Source organism: Pipra filicauda, unplaced genomic scaffold (assembly GCF_003945595.2).
Source record: "Pipra filicauda isolate LSUMZ 115617 unplaced genomic scaffold, ASM394559v2 scaffold101_size5749837_pilon, whole genome shotgun sequence".
Taxonomy (NCBI): domain Eukaryota; kingdom Metazoa; phylum Chordata; class Aves; order Passeriformes; family Pipridae; genus Pipra; species Pipra filicauda.
The window spans coordinates 1,566,807-1,588,976 of record NW_024103452.1 but is presented as its reverse complement, the minus strand read 5'-3'; the positions used below and the strand labels follow the sequence as shown (position 1 = coordinate 1,588,976).

The 22,170-nt window shown below is 39.9% G+C and overlaps 1 protein-coding gene across 1 annotated transcript in view; it reads left to right on the top strand.

Moving 5' to 3' along the window:
* Positions 1–325: 325 nt before the first annotated feature.
* ELOVL2 (ELOVL fatty acid elongase 2) overlaps positions 326–22,170 on the top strand; it is a 48,281-nt gene continuing 26,436 nt past the window's right edge. The window contains exon 1 of the mRNA XM_027745074.2: positions 326–512. Within this exon, the coding sequence (XP_027600875.1) occupies positions 510–512 (3 nt within the window). The 5' untranslated portion in view covers positions 326–509. The remainder of the gene's footprint in view (positions 513–22,170) is intronic.

The window sequence follows — 22,170 nt, the reverse complement described above, 5'->3', positions numbered from 1 at the left end:
GGTGTATCTCACTTTGTCACAGTGTGTGCAGGATTCAGGGCTTGAGGTCAGAGAAGTTCAGATGCAAATATGAGTGCTGGGCCACCGACCAAACCCTCTTTGAATGAAACAGGTTTGTGTCAGGACCACAGCAGCCAGCCAGTGGCCCTCTCCGCTCCCAAAGTAGCTGGTCAATGAATTGAATCTTCCCAACAGCGAAGATTCCAACAAAGACAAACGTTCACTATCCACTGTGACATCTGGGTCGCTGGTGGAACAGCATCACTCAGCCTCTTCCCCTCCTCAACTACTGCATTCCCCCTCCCAGCGGTTGCTTCCCACCACCTCCCCATCCATCCTCTTTGCTCTCCCGTCCCTCCCAACCTCGTGTCCGCCGGCAACCGGCGGGGGCGGGCTCGGCAGAGCCGGGGAGGAGGCGGTGCCTTATAGCGGGGGCTCGGGGGCCGCGCCTGCAGAGCTCTCCGAGCCCGGCGATACCCTGGACAGCGCCTCGCCGCCGCTCCGCCGCCATGGTGAGTGTCCCCCGCCCAGGGACCCTGCCCTCCGCTGCCCCCGGGGGTGATCGCACCCTGCGCCGCCTCCCCCCCCACACACACACATCGTGCCGGGGCTGGCTGCGAACGAGCCGCCTCTGCTCGCCGTGCCTCCCTGCCCCCCGCTCCGCCGCGGCCGGCAGAGAACCACCGCAGCCCCGCTGACATCCCTCCCTCCCTCCTCCCTCGCTGCTATCCCCACGCCGCATTTGCGGCGTGATTTTTCGGGGGGATAAGGGGGGATGCCCTTAAATGCCCCCCACCCCCACTCGGGTCGGGTGGAGCGGCGGTGAAGGGACTCTATAGGGAAGGGAGGAAGGACAGAGGGATGTTAGGGAGGGAGGGAAGAAGGATGGGAGAGGGAGCCCCGTGGGCACTCGCACAGCGCCGGCAACCGGGCGGCGTGCGGGGACAGGCACGTGGAGGAACGTGGTCGTGTGTGGAGGGAGGAATGGGAGGGAGCAAGAGGTGCGCAGCCCCTGAGCATCCATCCACCCGGGCCCCCCCTTCGCCCTGCCCCGTTTCTAGCAGGTGCATTTTCCTCTACCCTGAGGTATGTTTGAGCATGTTACGTAAACCGATTATTCCCGTTAATGTGTTATCTTAATAGAAGCTCTTGCATCAGTCATGCAGTCTGTAGTGGACCACTTTTTTTTTTTTTTCCATGTAATGAATGAACAATGGAGTTTTAGATTCCACTTCAGCATTTAAAAGAGTTAAAGTGGAACAACGTAGTCACCTATTTAGCGAGCAGGACCATTTCCCCATAGCACATTGTGTCTTTGCAGTCATAGTAACTTGCCCAAAGGGGCTCATCCTGTTTTTAAACAGCAATGCGTTGAGTGTAATGCTAACCTTATATAGTAGGACAGTATCATACAGGTATTTTGTAGCCTTAAATTCTGAGGCACGTGGAGAAGAATAATTTGGCCAAGCTTATTGTATCAGAAGCTTGAGACATGATTGACAACAGAGCCTAGTTTTTCTTTTATATGTTTTAACAACAAAAATACTTTTTCCCCAAAAAAAGTCTTCGCATCATATATATTAAATTCTGCCTTCCTTGAATAAAAATCAGTTTGGACCCTCCCATACCCCCCCAACAATCCAGACGTAAATATTCAAATAGTCATTCCATGAATTAACTTCAGTCCTCTTCCTAACATTCGTGTATCCACCTCCTGTCAGTGTGAATCTGTTCCTCCTATGTATTCTATTTACTATCAACTCAGCCTTGGGACAATGGATATGAGAAGACCCTATTGAAAAAGACCTGAAATGGCACAGTAGTTTATGCTGCCTAAGCCCCCCACCATAACTTCCCACTACGTGGGAATTACTATGAATTACTTTTTCTTATCAAGTAGGCTGGAACATAAACACAAAATCCATGACTAAATTACCATAGCTGCACAAAGCCTAAGTTAGTATCAGCCATTGGTAATGTCTTCCTTATGACAGAAGAAGAAGGTTACAAAGATACCCGGAGTTGCAGAAGATAATGTGCATTATTTATCAGGAATTGGTACAGCTAATATCCAGGTGCTCAGGAGTACTGATTCAACTAGAAAGTTAAAATACCCTGAACTAGTTAAAATATTTCATTTTGACTCCTTCCAGGACTGAGATGAAGTCAGTTATAGTAGTACCAATCAAGGAAACATTAGTTGGTAACATAGGCACTGTCACTTTCGTACTAATGGAAATGATAGCTGAGACCTACCCTTAACCTGTTCTTCCTGGTTCTTAGAGCTGTTCAATTAACCTTGGCATTTTTCCTGAGATGACTGGAAGCAATATCCAGAAATTGCCATTCAGAGCTACACATGGGCTTCTATTAGCAAATTTTGCTCTTCTGTATGTCCAGCAACCTTGGAGTTCAAGAGTTGCTGAGATTTCCCATATATAAAGGCATTCTGGAAGAAGAATTGCCAATTTGGAAAAATCCTTGAAGTGGTATAAAGGCTGAAGGTTGCTTTGGCTCTAGAAGTTTGAAAGAGTGTCCTTGGAATAATAGCTCCTGAAACAAAAACCTGACCTATTGATGAAAAGTGTTGCAATGATGCTAGTGCAGGGTTAAAAGTCACAGCACATCGATTTCTAGATGGACCTGGAGCTTGGGGGCAAGGGGTCACAGGGACATGGGAGGATACTAGCAAAGGTATCAGTAGCAAATGAATGACAAACAGACTTTTGGCCCATGTAGTGGTAACATTGATTAAGCACTCCCTTCTCTAGTGGCATAGAAATAAGCAGGTCTGTGTTGCCAGTGTCCCTTAAACTCAGCTGAGAGTTTCCTCAGCATCCCGGGTGTTCAATCACTATTATTTGCAGGAAGTAGCCTAAGGAAACTTTTTTTTTTTTTTGAAACTTCATTTTGCTGAAGCAGCAAACCACTGCCATCATCAGGCATTAAGTATCTCCTCAGCATCCTCACTGTACGAGGGCAACCACAGTGGGTTGGTCCTTCTGTCTATGTAGTTCACTGCATCTCTACTTGCTCCAGTGAATCTAGGTCAAATTACACTGGCTCGGGATTTGGCTGCACCCTTGAACTTTAAACCGATTACACATTTTGATTTGTCAGTGTATTTTCCATGGGGTCAAAACCCACTTTTATGGAGCAAGAGAGTGTATAACCTTGCACAGTGCATGGCCACTAACACTTACAAAGAGGCTAGGTAACACTAAGGTAAGCATAAACATGAGAACAGTGCAAAGCTGTGTTCGATAGGTTTCAGTGTCTGTACCTCTACAGGAATCCAGCTGTAGAGGGGTTATATAGACAGCAGCTAGAATATTTTTTTCATTTCCTTGAGAGATTTTCATACCCTTTGAGGTATTGTGACTTCCAAATCAACACAGAAAGACATCTAACTCTTTTTAAGCAGTCATAAGCTTCATGGCCACCATATCAGGATATGAAGCTTGATATGGGCATATACTGATTGCAGAACATACAGAAAGGGCCCTAGAGAGAAACAAATATCTCTTCTTTATTGACAGTAGCCAAAATAAATGCCTCTCTCATTGTCTATTAGTTAATTGCTCTGAACACTGCATGAAAAAGAGTATTGCAAAAAGCATATTCTAGCCCCTGAACAATGACATGCAAACTGGAAGAGAACATTTTTTTGGAGGCAGAGATCAATCCAGCACAAATCCCTGACTGACAGGAGAGCCAGTGCTACAGCACCCACAAGATCCCTCTGACCCCATCAGAATGAAGAGGGAGCAGAGTTCAGCAACCCTACCATTCAGACCCACAGCAGGAAGCCAGGGTTTTGTCAGCTGATGCAGAGTTAATAAGCTATGAGAAAACATGCTGAGAAACTGCATATAGAACAGAAAAAGTAGACGTAAGTACTTTTACAGAAACTCAAGAAGAGGCACTGAAGCCTTTTGCACATGGTGGAATTGATTAGAAAAATAAGCTTCCAGGAACTGAAGTCCAGTGTTTCATTTGCATAGTTAGTTATAGATATCTGCTTACCAAAACCTGCATGCTGCCTTTGGTGTTGTTCCCTTTTATCTCTAAAGAATCCTATGATTCTTTAAGACTGATCATTGTATCTTCATTACAAGCAGTCTGACTTGTGAAAAACCCCACACTCCTATTATTTATCAGGCATTTGGTTTTACATTCCTTTAGTTTTATAGCATCTCTTGATTTTATTGAAGAAAAAATTAATCATATGCAAATACTTTAAAATTAAACCTCTGTCTCAATCAAAAGCTGGGGAAAAAAACCTTCAGTAGTATTTTCTCTAGGTATTAGTAAATTCCAAAGTAAGGCGAAAATAAAGGGTTGGTATATTCCCTGATCTAAGCCAACTTCAAGTATAAATAAATAGAGTAACTTCAGGTGAGAATTTTTCCTGATGCTTTCATGACACGTTATATGAGAGTTTTGTTAATCACTGCCTGTAAAACTGATTTAGGAACTGAGGCGTTGATAAGCCTCATACAAACTGAGTCTGAAGTCTGTATTCAATGATAAAGTAAGTGCACAAGTGCAGCCTGGCTTGTAATTACAGAAGGTAATGGAGAAGGGAGGGTAATTAGGAGGATGAAACTAAGTATACCACTGGTTGTTCAGAGCCAGGAAGCTGCTGGGATGAGCCTGCCTTTTGAGGCAATGATGGAAGGGCACAAGAAGGATTGCCCAGCTGTAACGAGAAGAAACACTCTGAGACCTGTAGCTTTGCCACATTTTAAATGCCACACTTCAGACTTTAAGTACATCAAATTTATCAGCCAATTTGTAAGTGCCTGGCAACAGTGCAGCTTGTAAATCCATTATCTACATATACCCTTTGTGGCTTGCTTTTATCATATGCTAAATACATGGGCCAAAATATCTAAGTGGCTGCATCTTTACCCATGGGACTGCTGCACAGCTAACAAGTAAAGTGCGATATGAAATGAAGTGAATATTAATGACTCCTTTAGGACGACTTATCTACCTAAATAACAGCAAAAGACACTTTAATTATTGAGGACTAGTTGTGTTCAGATCTAGGAGGGAAAATAGAATTCTTACATCTTCAAGAACATGGCAATTAACATTATATTAGCATTAATACTGACACTATTCTGACTTGATGTCAATCTAACAACGACTGAGTGATATTTTTATCATTTTATATTTATATTTACGTTCATCTAGCTTATGACTTTTAAGGTGCATTGAATTTCCTCTTCCTCTGTCAAAACTGAACATGATAAAATGGTAAAGGTCAGCTATCCCATGTGGAAGGAAATCAAACCCTCTCTGGTAGAAATTCGTATATAAAGAGGTGTAATTAGAGAATGAAAAAATTAAGATTGTTTTCATCATTGTTTGGAGACATTTGATTTTTTCCCCCTTAAGAAGGAAAGATATGAAAACGAAGCAAGAAATACTTCACATTCTGTGTCATCATTTGAAAACCAGACACAGCAAGAACTGGAAGTAGGCTGACCAAGTTTTAAACAAATATCCTAAATCTAAGCATAAGGAACCACAACAAAACACTTCTTCCCCTATTCTTAAAGGCCTCCTACAGTATGCTAGTCAGTAGTTACCATTCATGACACTTTGCAGCTAGCGAAGACAATGTGATACAGCAACCTAACAGGGGGAGTGACTTACAAACATCATAATACAAATAACAGCTGTTGTTATTTCCCCTATTTGACAATAACTGATGCAGTTTACAGACATTTTGTATCTTTAGGGCCTTACCATGCAGGACAGTCATTAGCATTTTTATTTTGAGAAAAGTGTCAGTTTGAGTGTTTCCACGGACTAATGGGCTTAAGGGTCTTGGGCTTTAAAATTCCAGTTATGTGTGGATTAAACTCTAGGATACCTACTGTTGGGGCTAACAGAGAAAGGGAGCTAATTAGCTTGTGCACCCTCTTATCCTGTGCCAGCAGACGGTGCTCTGTTGTTTGGATTCCATACACTTTTAAGAAGAGGTGTCCTTGGAGATCATTAGCCTGATTTAAGGTTCTAAAAGAGGTAAATTTAGAACTGTTTTGGAGGAGGAGACAAAAGAGAACTTCCATACTGTCTTTTTTCTTCCTTATTAAACTTGAAAATCAACTGTCATTTCCTTTCCTCTCCTTGCACAATCTTCTTTAAATAAGACTGGAGTCCAAAGCATGAATTAGCATTTGAAATACAGGGGTTTGCCCTCGAGGATTTAATGGAGAAATGGAAGAAAGAAAAATAAAGTTAGGGACCAGTTAACAGAACAAGAAGACATTTTCCTCTTTAATTGTTTTTTTTGTGTTCTCAAGTGACACTTTGGAAAACAGGCATCAGATTCTGTTTCTTTATTTCCCTATATTACGCTTGCATTTTTGCAGCCAGCTAGAAGTAAAAAAATACTTTGCTTCTTTCATTTTACTGTGAGCATGGGTAAAACTGTTCCAAAATGCAAAGTGCCCTCAAACTGGCAGGGAATAAATGGTTGGCAAAGTTTTCGAGAGTGATTTCCATGACAGGGAATTGGCACATCTTTTGGTAAGGTGGTTCTGAATACTACTATCCACACCCGCTTTCTCTCCAACTGCTGGCTGCAGCCAGGCAAGTTACTTCTATTGCAGTTTAAAAGGTTAGTTGTGAGGTTATACAAGTTCTGCATCTGCTAAAAGTTGGTATTTATGTCAGAACCATATTTCATTATGTACACAGTTTATTTTTTTCGATGTCTGTCAAAAGTCCATGCAATTGCAAGGGGAAAAAAACATGAAGTCTATTTTTACCTTTATATGCTTGTCAATCTATTATTCAGATCTCTTTATGTACTAAGTAGTTTAAACAATTTGCATCGTGACAGGCTACTCAAAATTCAAATGCTTATCTGATACGACAAATATCCCATGCAATGCTTGTTATTACTACATGCCTTCCTGGAGTAGCATTTCAGTGTTACTTTGCTGTTACACCAGAGACTGTACTGCGGTTTTAAATCTCAAAATTCTTACTTCTTACCTAGAAGTACCTTCTTACCTCGACTAGACTTCTCTTCAAGATGTATCTTTTAATACTGACAGAAGGCTGTGCATGAAGCCAGACAAAAACTCCATCTTTTCAAGTTTATGGAAAAAAAAGAAAAATCAAAGACATAGAAAACAAGTGTATTAGAAACCAGTTCATATTAGTAAAGTGTTTATAGGTTCCTTTCTTCTTCCCAATTCCTACTGCTACTGAAAGCAGAAATGAAAGATGTCTTCCAACCAGCAGTTATCATCACTCTCCAACGAGTAGACATCTTACTTTCTGTAAGTTACCTAAGAAATCTTCTCCCAAAAATCAGGTCCTTCTACTGAAAAATGTGTTAGAAGAATGTGGATTCACCCTCAAAAGCACCCTTGGGAATTTTTCTTGTTCAAATACTGGAGCTATTTGCTTTATTTGGAAACTTGATGATTAAGAACCATGAGAAAGTATCATTGAATCAGTCCTTCCCCAGAACAAGACAAATAAAGTACATCACATCTCTAGTTTTACGGAATTCTTTTCAGTTTCCAAGGTTCTACCTTCTAGCAGAAGTTTAGTTATGTATTCCTCTAAGATTTTTTTTTTCTGATATATATCACAAGCATCACAGGATGTTCATGCTCCTCTTTGAAAGCTGAGATAGAGCTTGTGATTTCCTGGTACTGAAACACATTTGAAACTTGGCTTTAAAACTGGCAATTTTTGCAACACAATAGAAAAAGTAGCATTTGGCTTTATTGCTCTGCAAAATACAAATAGCTCTCCATTTCAGTGAAAACTGATATTGAAAACCTTTTGGGTTTAATACAGTTATTTCTTCCTTACTACTGGAGTCTTTATAAACCTGCATTTTAATAGTATCTGCAAAACCCCTTGAAAGATAAAAGGCTAGATGGGAGTTATTTTGCTTACAATAACCTAAAGAAAAAGTAAAAAATATCCCTCATAACCTACCTTGGAGGAAAAAGCACCACTTTTTTTTCCTCTTTTACATTTACTAAATTTGTAGAATAATTTTATTTCTAATCAGGTATCACTAAAATGTCCCCTCAGGACTACATGTAATGTATTTTTTTTTTCCACAAAATAATTTCTTTTCCATCAGTCAGGAAGTCATTTTCTTCTGTTTGCCAGACACCTTTGGGAGATGTCAGAATTCAGATCAGAAACTGTTTTGATGGAAAGGTGCAAAGTTCAAAGCCAAGACAGAGAGTAATGTCATGAGGAGAGGTGTAGAAAGGAAGCAATGCAGCACTATCCCATTTTGCCTCTAGATGTGTGTTTTTGAGTTTAAAGGAGTGTGAGTATTTCAATATTCTGGCTCGTTAAACCTCAGGTCTTGCTGAAATACGACATGTGTACTGCAAGCACTCAATAAACCTAACAACTCCCGACCACTCGGTAGGATAAGCAACATCCTGACCAGCTGGAAACAAGAAACCCAGACTAGTCCCCTAGTCTTCAGCAAATGTGGGGGTTCCTGTGCTCTTGCTTTTTTTACAAAGGCGTCCTTTCACTGTTCCACCTCCAAACATGAATGGCATTGATAAGAGACTGGTGTAAATGCGATTCTCAGCAGTTTTTGTTGAATGCAATAAAGTGGTTACTTAAGTGAAGAGGATACAATATTATTCGAATAAAGATGTAATGTAAATTAACAATACTGAGCTAAATAACGAAGTATAAAGCAAAGTGAGATCATTAAATACCTATGACACTTCATTCATCCAGAATTAGATGTGGTTTGAGAATTTGTTACCTGAAATGGTCTTGCACTTGACTCCATAAGCCAGTTTGGGATATATTTTGATCAATATACAGTTGATCAGATCTTCAGGTTAATACTGTAGGTAACTGAGTTTAAATTATGAAGGAGAAATGTGCATAGTCAGAGTGAAGGGAGCTTTCAATTCAGTCAGAGCCCTCAAATAAGACAGTGCTTATACCTAGCTGGGAAAAGTACCAGAGGACATCTTCAGACATCACCTCCTGGTTTCTTTCTTAAAATCTTCCCGAAAGAAATAATTTGAACCAGATGGATTTTCTTTAAAAGCAGTGATACTTGCAATTTTTTTATTTTACGTGCTTACTTAACTCCCATAGCTATTTCTTGCTATAGTCTGTTTTGTAGGGGAAAGCTTCTTGTTGCTACTTTTTTGCCTGTAACATCTTAGTACTCTATGATATTTAATAACTGGATTTCCCATCATTAGCTTTGCCACTCTTTCAGATAGTACATTTTGCTGGCAAAAAATTATTATCTGTCTAGTAATTAGTTTTTCTTCCCTTAGTTTTTTGGGGGTTTTCTTTTTGAGGATAGAAGCTTATCTGTCTTTAGGGTTATCTTTGAGGTACTGAAACTTAAATCAGCTGCAGGTGCCATCAATGCTGCTTCTAACTTCTCCTGAAAAACAAATGTATTTATTATATTTGCTTGTAAGAAATTGTCATCTCTTCAGATAGTTATTCCCAAGAGCACACATCTGATGCAAAGTAAGAAGTGATGCTTATCCTTCTTGGAAACCTGAGCTCGTGAGGATATTCATTTTCTGGAAAGTGGTATTTGATCAGTGCCTGTGATGTATATCAGGTCCCAGATAGTTCAAGCTGACCTTGCCAGCAACTCTGTTTTCCCCCCTGCCAGCTATCTGTCCACTACAGAACAGCACTGAACCTCATTGATACTTAACTGTGAAGGGAACCAAATTTTTTCCACATGATCTCTATCTCTATATTAGGTTGTTTCTTCGAAGAATCAATTAATAATTCAGTCACTCCAGGTGGGTGTGGCAGTCACTGCAGTGCAGCACTCTCATGTAGATGTTATGTCACATGGAAATTCCCAACTTCGATGGCACTTGATTTTACAGGTCAGCTTAGGCTGATCCTATCAGATGATCTTCCTGAATAATGAAGAAAGCTATCTGTGTGAAAAGCTTCCACCAAGGAAGCCTTCTAATATTGGACATTAATGATCCTTGTGGGTCCCTTCCAATTCAGAATATTCTGAATCAATCAATCAATTTTGTACAATCACAAAGACAGAAAATATATCGCAAGACCAGCAATAGCCACTGAAGCACTGGATGTCTTCTAGTCACATTTTCTTTACATAATATGGATATTGCGACACGCTTATCCTTTAGAATTTTTCTGGGTTTACTTTTCTTCTTTCAATCAGCAGTTACTGGTAAATGATATCTAGCATGAAATGATAAATTAGAAGATAAACGTCTATTACAACTCATAAGCTTGAAATCTGTTTGATTTAAAATTTAATGTACAGATTTTAGAAGCAGATATTTTTACCTAAAACTCCGTGTTTCTTTCCCAGACTGATTTATACTCCTAACAACCTAATTGAAAAGCTTCCTGTACTGAGTTTTGTACCCGCATTTGTCACACAGCAGTTAGACTGTTTTGTACGTGGCTAATGACCTCGAAGTGAAATTGAAAGGCTTTGCATGTGTTGGAAGATTAAGGCTGAAACCTTAGAAGCTGGGATGTGAACTCTCTAATCCTCAGCAGCATGCTACAAACACCTCCCCCTCTTCCATTCTTTTCCTTCCCCTTTTTTCCACTTACATCCTTATAAATAGCTCAGGACAGGGCCTATCCATTTGGGTAGCAACTACAAGAAATGGTGCAGCAAACGACTGCTAACCAAGAAAAACCGTTTCTCTAGTGGGCAAAAGAACACAGCTGGATTTCCTTCATCCAAACTATGAGAACAAGAACAAATCTGCAAGCTGAGTGCTGTTAATTTTAAGGATGTGGCTAAAGCAGGCTACAACATGACCTATCTTACCAGTCTCTGCGTGGAGAGCAACAGCAAGAAACCACACACACACTTACACATACCTGCACATAACCTGCAGCATTGTGCTACCTTGCCAGATTCCTTCATTCCGTGTTTTGAAGAGAAGTTAAAAGACAAGGGCTCCACTCCCAGCAGTGTGTCCAGTGAGTCTGGATAAGGGGACTGTTACATCCATAGGGAGCTCCGTTGATCTCTCCAGCAGCCAGCACAATATATACCCATACATGTCAGGCTATAATTATGCTATGAACATGCCCCCTTGTAAATCTCCTGCTTCTTCCAGGTCCATTCCCATGTGGCAAGAGAATGGGAATACGTACTAGTTTATACCTTGTATAGTTCAACAACTTGAGCAGGTTACACAGAGTATGTATCAGGGTAGGTACTTAGCCTAGTTTGACTAAATGTTCATAGATGCAATTTTTCACTATGGAAATACAGCTGGGCAGAATTCATCTCAGTAGTTTTACATAAGGATTAAATAAGACAGTCAGTGGAGTATTTGGGAGAAAAAGTGAACACGTAGGCATTAATATAGACATGCTTTTGTGGGTTTTAATCCCACTTGTTCCTTTCTGGGATTTCTGAATTTACAGAAGTCAGTAAAAAACCTTAATTTACAGGTATTCTTTTTAAATATAATTCTAGTTTTACTGTTACAGTGAAAAGCTTGAAAGTATGACTGTAACTTCTAGAGCGTGTGAATTTATGGAAAAAAGAACTTGGTGGATTAGCTCAGTAAAAATGAAGGACAGAGGGAGTTTGATTGGGGAATCTATACTAAAGAAGTCACTACAAAAGCCAGCCAAGGATATGAACACCTGTCTGCTCCTGTTTCAGCTGTGCCAGCTCCCAGTCACACAGCACCATTCCTTTGCTGCAGGTCATTGTCCTGCATGACTCCTCAAGTGAACTTGGCATCACGTATTTTAAGAGCTCCTGCTTGGATAGTTTCAATTAACCAGAGTCACTTTGTCTGTACCAGCACTGCCAATAGCTCTGCAGAGACATTCCCAGTCCAGAGGAAGCACAGATGAGAAGCCAGTGCAGAATCCAACTCTCCAGCCAGTACAGTGGCTCTCGTGGTGCCTAAAATGCAACAGATCTTTAGTTTTGATTTAGTTTTTCTTTGTTTATAAGGAGTTGAGGGCAGTTAAATAACTGCATCAACTGGAGGTGGTTTTGCTCATGAGGATGAATGTATTTTCAGGACTATTATTTTTTCTGAAAAAATAAGGTATCCTATGTTATAATTTTTCTATTACTCCTAGAAGTTTTTATATTTAAAACAAGCTTCTGTACACATTCTGTTGCTATTACAATTTTAAAATACTTCAGGAGTATAAAATTGATAGTAGTGAACTTCAGAAATTCATAACATATTGACTATATGTACAGTACGGAGTTAAGTGATGCAAAAATATGTGCTGCATGTCTTCATTTTCTTACATATAGTACCTGTAGCATTATCTATATTAGAAGTGCATTCTACCTCATATGTGCTGACTAGGTGACTTTGATATGGGTTTGAAACAGGTGTTAATTACATGTATGTATAAAGCAGTCAATTTTTCTGACAGCACTCACAGTTTTCCTTTTTCAATACATGGTTTACAGGCTGTATTCAATCTTCTGCCACTCTTGTCCTTAGCAAAAGTGTGTCTATAAAGGGAATTAGCACTGCAGGAAAAAGTCTGAATTAAGCAATTATTTAGTTAATATTTTACAAGTTGAGTTTCTGACTTAGAGTTTTCTGAAGGGCTGCTGACAACTGTCTGTTAAAGAATGCAAGATATTAAAAAAAACCCTAAGGCTTTATTTAATTTTTATATGCTTACATTTTAATACTTTATTTTAATTTAATTTCTTGTCTTTTAAAGAGCAAACCACACAGCCCTAGTTTTAAGTCTGCCTGGACAAACCAGAAATGCTACCCATGCAGGTTTTCTGACACACCTGCCTTGTCTCCCCCACCAGCAGGCGAACACCCTCCAGCACTCGTATGAACTGTTTAACAAACTCAGGCAAAACAACCATTCAGTCAGGGAGAGCCCCAGTCAGAGAGCACATTTTACAAAATCCTTTTTGATCCTCCCTGCCTGTATCAGGAGGGGCAGGCAGTCCCTCGCACATTAATCCGCGCCGTGGGGACACAGTGTTACATTGCAGACATTTGGGACTGTGACCAAGAAACCTACTTCTTCTGCACAGAGTGCCCTTTGTCTTCCTGCACTGCCAGACTTGTGGGAAAACCACAGCTCTTGCTTTTGGGTTTTTTTTGGGGAAGTTTTGTTTTGTTCTGGTTTTGGGTTTTTTTTAAGGTTCTTTGTCCAACAAGCCATGAGATCATGTGCAGAGTCTTAGGATCTCCTATTCATCTTAGATATTTAAGTTTGTTACAGTAGAAAATTAAGAGATTTTCACAGTACTAGAAAGGATATGTTGTCAGTTTTTCTCTGTTTCTTTCTCGAGAAAAACAGGCAAATGTGTATACCAAATACAAAATAAATCCCTGCATGCATTATACTGACTTATGAAATTGGCGTCTCAGCAGTGACAATATCTATCTGCAAGTAATGAGAAAAACAAAATTATCAGGATATGGAATACTGAGAAAACTGAGCTGCCTTGTAAGCTTGCTGCTGTAATTCTCCCCCACCATTACATTTGCTTCTTGTGCCCATCTAGTATATTTATTGTATGTATCTAAATGTAGGATGTGAGTTCTTTGCTGCAAAAACTGTGTAGTTGCATAAGTGGCATATTTTGGGCAAACGCTCTATACCCAGCTAAATATCTAGGGAATATTCAGTTCCAAAACCAAATCATCTGGTAAATCCGAAGCCTTAAAAGTGTAACTATTCTCCTTTGTTTTGGTAGAATTATTTTCCTGTGCTTCTCAGAGTGCAGCTATTTTCTTGCTCTTATATAATGAGAAGTTGTATACTGCTTCTTCACCACATAGTTCGGCTAGGCATCCCTTCCCAAGTCTAGTTGTTTGGAAGCAGGTGTGTTAAGCTGTGCAGGCTTTCCTATTGCTGATGTAAAATTAATTCTGACACTGATCTGCCTTCCCAGTGCCTTGTAAAGTCAACAAGAGCTGAACAGACCATTAAGAAAACAACCATAACAAAATTAACCTCTCTCTAAAAAAACTCATTGGGGTTCTTTGCTTGTAACTTTAAGACCTTTCTGCTCCAGAGGGAACTTTCTGTCATTCAAGCTGGAATCAGTTCCCGAGGATTGTTGCTTTGCCTGAGAAATGGATTTATTCGCTCAGGCTATTAGAAGGAGGCAGAATTTTTATCTACTCTTTCATTTTTAACTGATTTCCTTTTTGTTTATTCCCTCACAGTCATATATTCTTGTCATATCATCACTGACTCCATCCCAGGTCATTCTGTCATTTTAAATCTGACTGTTAGAGCAGAAGAAAAATGAGGTCAATAGTTGCTACCATTTTCTTGGGAACTGACAGGCCACATCTTAGGTCTCCCCAGAGAAATCTTCTTTAATTACAAGTTAAGCTGATGTTCCCCCATGTAGCAGGTAGAATTGAGCAGGATTACTTTTAAAAGGATTGCAGTGATCTGCTTTGATAACAGTTTCATTTTGAAATTCTGATAACAAGCAAGAGGAATGGATTATAAATATATGATGTACACACATAAATAAGAGTGTACCCAACTGATACATACTGCAAATTGGGCCGCAGTAGCCACCCTTCCTTTTCACTCTTCTTTTAAAGCCATATAAGTTTTATTTTAAGCACTGCAATTGGCATGTATTATTTTAGTAATTATATAATATGATTGCAAAGAACAGATAAAAAAAAAAAAGTTTTTTGGAATTAGTGGAAGGGAAATAATGCAAGCAGTGATTCCAGAAAGGGGATTTTTCATCTTGGAGACACTGTGACCCTCAGCCAGGATCAAGCAATGAAAAATGTGTAATGGACTGAATGCTTTCAAGTATTTAAATTATGAATAGATTTTGGGAAACCAAGTAAATATTAATGGATTCTTATACCACTTTTATTCTAACCCATGCAGTTGTAGTACAGAAACCTTCCAAATTCCTTTTCCTTGTACTTAAAAAAAAAAGTCCAAAGAGCTGATTAATTTTGCAAAAGCAGTTTATCTCACAATGATATATGTTCTGACAGTAGCGTGACAGGTAAAATACATCTTGCCTCATTTTATGTGAGAAATTAATATTTTCTATGATTCCTAGCAGGTTGTATAGTCCAGAAACAAAGACTGGTATCTACAGTGTTTTCATTAAAATTCTTCTGCCTCTTAGTGCTTACTCACCTTTGGTATTGATGGTGTTTCAACTTTATTTGAATCCTGACAGAATCCATAAAGCAGATATTCCTTGACCTAGGTCCTTACTCCCATGTGTGGGATGAGCAGGCTTAGCACGAAGCAGGACTACAAAAGCAAGTGAAAATAGACCTCTTATTAAACAAAATTAAAAACCCTAAAGCAGAAGGAGCCTAAATATTAGTGCCATTTATCCAGAAGTGAAAAGTCTGGAGTATGTTAGCTCCTCAGCTGAAAACAGCTCAAACTCCCATTTCCTATGGGAGTCACCAATCATCAACCCACAACTGAAAAAGCTTGAGAGAAAAATGTTTCTCCGGAGTTTCCGGCTTGTAAAGGCCTGCCACACAGAATTGAGGTGCTCACACAGTGCCTGCTTCTGACAGCAACCCCCAAAGCCAGGCAATCCATTTTCGTGAGTTTTACACAAAGCAAAATGCTGCACAACTCACTCTGCAAATACAACTGCACTAAAGCAGTACATGCTCGTGTTTGGGCTTTCTTCATGTATTATAATTTGGCAGTATGAGGTAGAACTTGCCATTCTACTTCACTAAAGCTAAAACCTAGCATTTTCAGAGAGCCATAAGAGCTGGGATACTTAGTGAAACCTTACAGTATCAAGAGTTAAAACTCAGTCTTTTTGGAGGGAGAAGAAAAAGAAAGCGCAGTATTTTTTGTTAGGAAGAGAGAAGAAAACATAAACACAAAGCTTTTACGGTTTGATCTTCATTTTGTATCATAATTTTTAGAAAGGCAAGTGTTAGGAATGTCCAAAAGTAAATTTTTTTTTCCTTTTAATGCATTGGGTTGTTATCTGTCACTTTTTCCAAAACCACCTTATGTGTGAGAAAATTTTATCATTCCCTAAGCTGTTGTTTCAGAGAAGCATTGCAGCAGCAGAAGCATGGGTTGCCTATAGATTCACACTTGTAAAACCCAAGAAAAAAATCAGCACTGAGGGTGGATATTACAGCTGTAGATGAGACAGATTACAGCTGGTGTGAGGTGTGCGCCTGTGCTGCAGTTACAACCATGAGCAGGATGGGGCGCAGGCGTGTTTTGGGGAAGACCAAGCACAGCTCATCTCCTTGGGTCACTCTCCCACTCTGAGGTGACCAGCTGAAGCCTTGCTTGGAGCTCAGAAAGCATGTATGTGCTGTTTTGGGGGCAATGAGCAAGCTCACCAGAGGGCTCTGCTTCCTCAGTGTGAGTGGGTGCAAGTACCACATGGGCAGCAAGGCAAAGGCTCTGCCTTTAATAGGCCACTGTTTCTCTTAATGCTCTCTGTGAATAATACTCAAAGAGCTGCAAGATGCCTAAGGAACGGGTTGTTAAGCAAGCCATGTCCTCTGACTCATATGGAGGCCACCCAAACTCGCACTCCACAGAGGAAGATGTGGAAGTTTCTCAACATTGAAGTGTCAAAGTCATCTGCTTCCCTTTCACCAGAAGGAAAGATAACACAAGAACAGATACTGAAGGATGGGTTGGCTTTCTGCCACTAGCTGCTTTAACAGAAAATGGGAATTAAGTTAGGAGAGGTCTGTGCCAAGTCCCTTCTGGCCTTGCTCTTTTCTGTGGAAGCCTCTATCTGCCTGTGGAGCTGTTGTTTTGACTCTCTGGTGTTTCTCCACTGTGGACAATGACAGGGGATGTTTCCTGTGTTCACAGTTCCTATTGCTTTAATATTCCAATCTGATTTGGGAGTGGAAACACCCACAGAAAGTACCTTCAGCACAAGTGGAACTGTATAAAAGTGACATTATTGACCAGTGACACATGGAGTCCACAGGGATACTTGTCAAAACACCAGTTTCTAACCCCCCAAAGAGCAGAGGTATATATTTTCAAGAGGAAAGATTTCCCCTTTGAGCAACCTGGTCTACTGGAAGGTTCCTGCCTATGGCAGGGAAGTTGGAACTAAATGATCTTTAAGGTCAAACTACTCGATCTAAATTGAACTCATATCTGACGTCTTTTTATGACTTTCTTAACTGCTTGGGTTGACACATCCCTCTAAATTTTTGAGAGTAGTCAGACATCACCAGTATCAAAGAAAAGGGAAAAATTGGAACCAAAGTCATTCATCTCAACATCTGGATTCTAGTCCCTGCTCAGACATGTACTAAAGTATTTCTTAAGGAGACAAGAGCTGTAGTTGAAGAAATAAATTCTGAAGTTAACTGCTAGTCTAAGGCTCAGGGCAGATTCAGAATACAAGCTGAAAGTCCACTGACAGATTAAACAGAGAGTAGGTGTGAATGCTGGTGTCCCAGGCACACCTAGCATGCTGGCTGCTGCTTGTATCCTGGTACCACTTTCTTATCTTGTCTGTGTTCGCAAGGGGAAATACTTGTGTAGGTACCCAGCTTCGGAAACACTTTCTGGCTGCACGTCGCAAGCAGAGGCAGGCAGCCACAGCTGCTTAGTTACCACCCTCCAGAAAGGGAGCTCCCGTGCCCTCTCCAAGTGCATGTCTGCATGGAGCAGCAGGAAGTCAGGTAGCCAGGTCTTGTGCCTTGAATAGTGAGCTTACACATCTCACTTGGGACCACACAGCTCATCAAGACACCTCAGCATCATGCACAACACTATGCCCCAGACCTCTTGGAAGATTTAACTCTTCCTTGCAAAATCCGTTCGAGTATAGAGAACACAGAACTAAAAATGAAGACGAAATTAAAGAAATTCAGTTTGCCCATGTAAGTAGGGTCTTTTAGCATGCTGCTGGTAACTTAGGCAATCAAATCAGTCAAATGTTCTGCTTTGGGTTTGGTGCAAATACTGCTGCCAGCCTCCTGCTTCTCAGCAGGCACTGCTAAACCCTGTGGTAAAATTTCTCTGAACAGCAATAAGGTAATAGAACCTTAAATCAAGCCACCTAGACAGCCCAAATGCCATAACTGTTGAAGATAAAATCTCTGGCTACATTTAGCTGTGTCTTTCCATGCTTACAAAACTTCACATCCTTCCATTCATTTTTCATATCAGAAATTGCTAGCCAGTCTTCTTGTTGTGGAATCCACTGAAAATTGCATTTTCTTGCAGGTCGTGTAACCTGAGCAGCTACTGAGGGAAAACCTGCAAGGCTCCCTTTCCTTTCCCTTATCTTTTCACTCTCAGTAACACCTTCATCAACTCAGCTCTGTCTTCAGCGACTAAATCAGTGCAAGAGAAGGTGTTCAGCACTTCTGGCTGTAGTCCTTGTTCAAACAGCTGTTCTCAATTCCCTCTAGAGAAAACCAGCCTATTTGATGGTTCAGTTCCCCCACCAATTTGCTCTGTCAGACCTGGAAGCTACCAGCCTCACATAGGATGCCAACCTGCAGTCAGTCTTTTCCAAACACATGCAAAAATAACTGTCAGCTGCAAAGATATTGTCCTTTTTGTCACAAAAAATGCTGCATTTGATAATATCTATTGGAAAATATCCAGACATTTGCATATATGTATGCAAGCTTTAGCCATGGAATGAATCATATATTGCATGGTATGAAAAATTAATAGGAATAAAATATGATCTGGGTGAAAAACATTGAAAATAAAATAAATTGTTTTCAGATCAGACATGGGTCTCACTGAAATCTTTTAGAAATACTATATATTTCTAAAATATAAATAGTTCTATTCTGTGTTATCTTCAAAGCTACTTTTGAAATCTTTAACATAATTTACTGACCACAGTAAGAACATCTTTCTTTCCTGGAATGCTTACAGTTTATTGTGAAAGCCTTTAGAAGAAATAGGAAGAGAAAAGAAGCATGCAAAGACCATTCATTTTTTCTTTTCTGTGCTAAAGCTGGAACAGCCTTCTTTTGTTTGTTTTTTTTTTCTTCCACCGTACCATATTTTCAGAGATTTTTGTGTTACATTAAAAGGTATTACACAATTTTCATTTCCAAAACAAAGATACATATGTCTCTTTTCTTGAAATTCTAAAAGAATGACTATATATTTAGATGGAGTCACCTGTAGTTCTTTTTCTTAGCTATTCTTGACCACTTTCTGCAAAATAGGAGCATTACGAAACATTTTTCACGTATTATACAGGCACATCTCCAGACTCAGTCCACTAGGAGAACTTTCTTGCTGCAGTTTGTGTATAATAATTCATAAACAGGTGCTTTCTTTAGAGATATTTTTACACATATTTGCCCTACAGATATAACACAAAAATCAAGAGCAATAAAGATGACAAAAACCTTAAGGGTTGTCTGAAGCAATCTGTGGTGGAGAATTGTCCCCTGTTGTACATCTTTGTTCCAGAGTAATTTTAAATGCTCCAAGCAATAAAAAGATAAACAATTTCTTTTATAAGCAGTTCTAGGTTTTACTTTGAGTTCCCTCTGCTTCATTTCATCCACTATTTCAGCCATTCTGGAGCCAACGCTACAGTTTCTGAAAACTTCTTTAATATTTGTATATTTAAATATGTGCAGGCAGGCATCTAAAATCAGTTTCTTTAAAAGTGCTGGTAAATTCAGAATAATTCGAGTACTTCTCAGTCACTGACTATTTACAGAGCAGAACTCTTCAGGAAATTAAGGAAAAAATGCCATTGAAATAATAAAAATTGTATATATTGTATATATTTTCTATCAGGGTTGTTTAAAATATTACAGTTGCTTCCAGAAGCTGTATTGGAGAGCGGAGCCTGGCACCCACTTCTATTTTTTCTTTGAAGCCTAAAATGAGATCTCATTTTGTACAGAGTATTGTGATTTCTGTGTAGCTGTATAAGAACAAGTAACCCATTATCTTGGATTTTTGAGACACTGAATGACATGTAAGGCTTTTGAATGAAAAAATAAAAAACAGTAATACAAATGGTTTCCAGACAGCATAAATGAGATTGAATGCAGTTTACGCATCTGTAGGAAGTTTATTTCAGAAAGCTTTTTTGTGTTTCCATTGGATCCAGATAGCCTGGTTTTTAGAGCTATATAAAGAGAAACTTAAATCACTTGAAGCAGTCTTTCAGTGGGCAGTAGACAATACCTAATGACAGAATATTGGTATTTTGAGAAATCAAAGGACAAATCAAAGGTGTTTTGATATTTGCACTGTTTAGATAGCTGCTACCTAATTTTTACATGTCATACTACTTTTACTAAAACGACTAGAAAACCAGTAGACATTGGTCTCTCAATGAAGACCAACACTAACAAAGATATATAAACATAGAACAAGAACTGATATATTTTTTACATACCTGATGACTTTGAAATTATGTTTCAAGTGCAGTAGCATAAAATATTAATTCACTTACACGCACTGTGCTACTTATTCACCTATTTACATTTCTGTGCAAAAATACTGAAACTCTGTCGCTTTATCATCATTGGCATTATGCTCCCTCCCCATCTTTCCATTTGGGTTATTTGATTTGCTCAGACAACCTAATGTCTTTCTTATAATTTTGGGTAAATAGATCTTCCACAAATCTATCCAAAATCCTGCCAAAATGCTAGCATTACTAATGCCCAGGGCAATGTCCTGTACGAAAGAAGAAACAACATAAGAGACATGGTAATCTTTAGCCTTGTAAACCAAATACCTTCATTGATAAAGGCTATTACAGTGATTTGCCAGAGAGAAGTGAGTTGTCTGAGCATGTAAATTTGTTCAGACTGGTTTTATTTGCTTTTCTTTAGCAATATGACAGATCATGTTGAGCAACACATTTACATCTGATCTGCCCACAGGGGCTATTAAGGACATATTCTAAACTCCAGAAATACAGTATAGACTCTTGTAGCAATGTTGACAAGAAGGTGACAAGACTGCTTATACAAAATTACCTACCCTTTTTAAAGTAAGAACTTTTCCAAACTGTTAACACTAGTAGTAGGTATATAAACAAATGTATTTTCTTTAACAATCTTGCAAATCACTATCTTGTAAATCTCTATTTTTCTTCCCTTAAACTAAGATAAGCTGTAAAAAAATTGAAAGAGAGGCTAAGGTTGGGACATTCTTAAGAAGTTTATTTGTTTTTCTGTGGTACCTCCTAGAAAAATTTGTAATCTCCAATTATGAAAGAAAGGAAACCAGGCACTGAATTGTAGTGCTAATTTAAGGAGATGGGAACAGGGCTGTCAGCTGGTGCAAGTCCCCACTGTGTCATTTAAGCACACGTATGAGGAGGTAGATTTCACTTCAGAAGTGCTCATCTACTCAGCACGCTGTCTGCTCATCCTAGCCAGGTGTAAGAGGTCAACTGTCACAAATTCGATCAGTTAAAACAGTAACCAATGCAAAAAGGAGTCTTGCTGTATTTTGCAGATGACATCAAGTTGGGTGGGAGTGTTGATCTGCTTGTGGGCAGGAGGGCTCTGCAGGGGGATCTGGGAGGCCTGAATCGATGGGCTGAGGCCGATGGTATGAGGTTCAACAAGGCCCATGCAGTTTGCAGGCTTGGGGCAGAGTGACTGGAAAGCTGCCCAGCGGAAAAGGACCTAGACCGGTCGACAGTTGACTGAACGAGAGCCAGCCGTGAGCCCAGGTGGCCAAGAAGGCCAAAGGCATCATGGCTTGTATCACCAATAGTCTGGCCAGCAGAACTAGGTCAGTGATTGTCCTCCTGTACTTGGCACTGGTGAGGCCACACCTCAAATCCTGTGTTCAGTTTTGGGTCCCTCACTACAAGAACGACATTGAGATGCCGGAGTGTGCCCAGAGAACGGCAACAAAGCTGGGGAAGTGTCTGGAGCATAAGTCTGATGAGGAACAGCAGAAGGAGCTGGGGTTGTTTAGCCTGGAGAAAAGGAAACTCAAGGGAGACTTTGTTCTTTACAGCTACCTGAAAGGAGGTTGTAGCAAGGGGGGGGGTCAGTCTCTTCTCCTAGGTAACAAGCAACAGGACAAGAGGAAATGGCCTCACGTTGTGTCAGAGGAGATTTAGATTGAGTATTAGGAAAAATTTCTTCACTGGAAGGGTTGTCAAGCACAGGCTACCCAGGTAAGTGGTTTTGCCACTATCCCTGGCGGTATTTA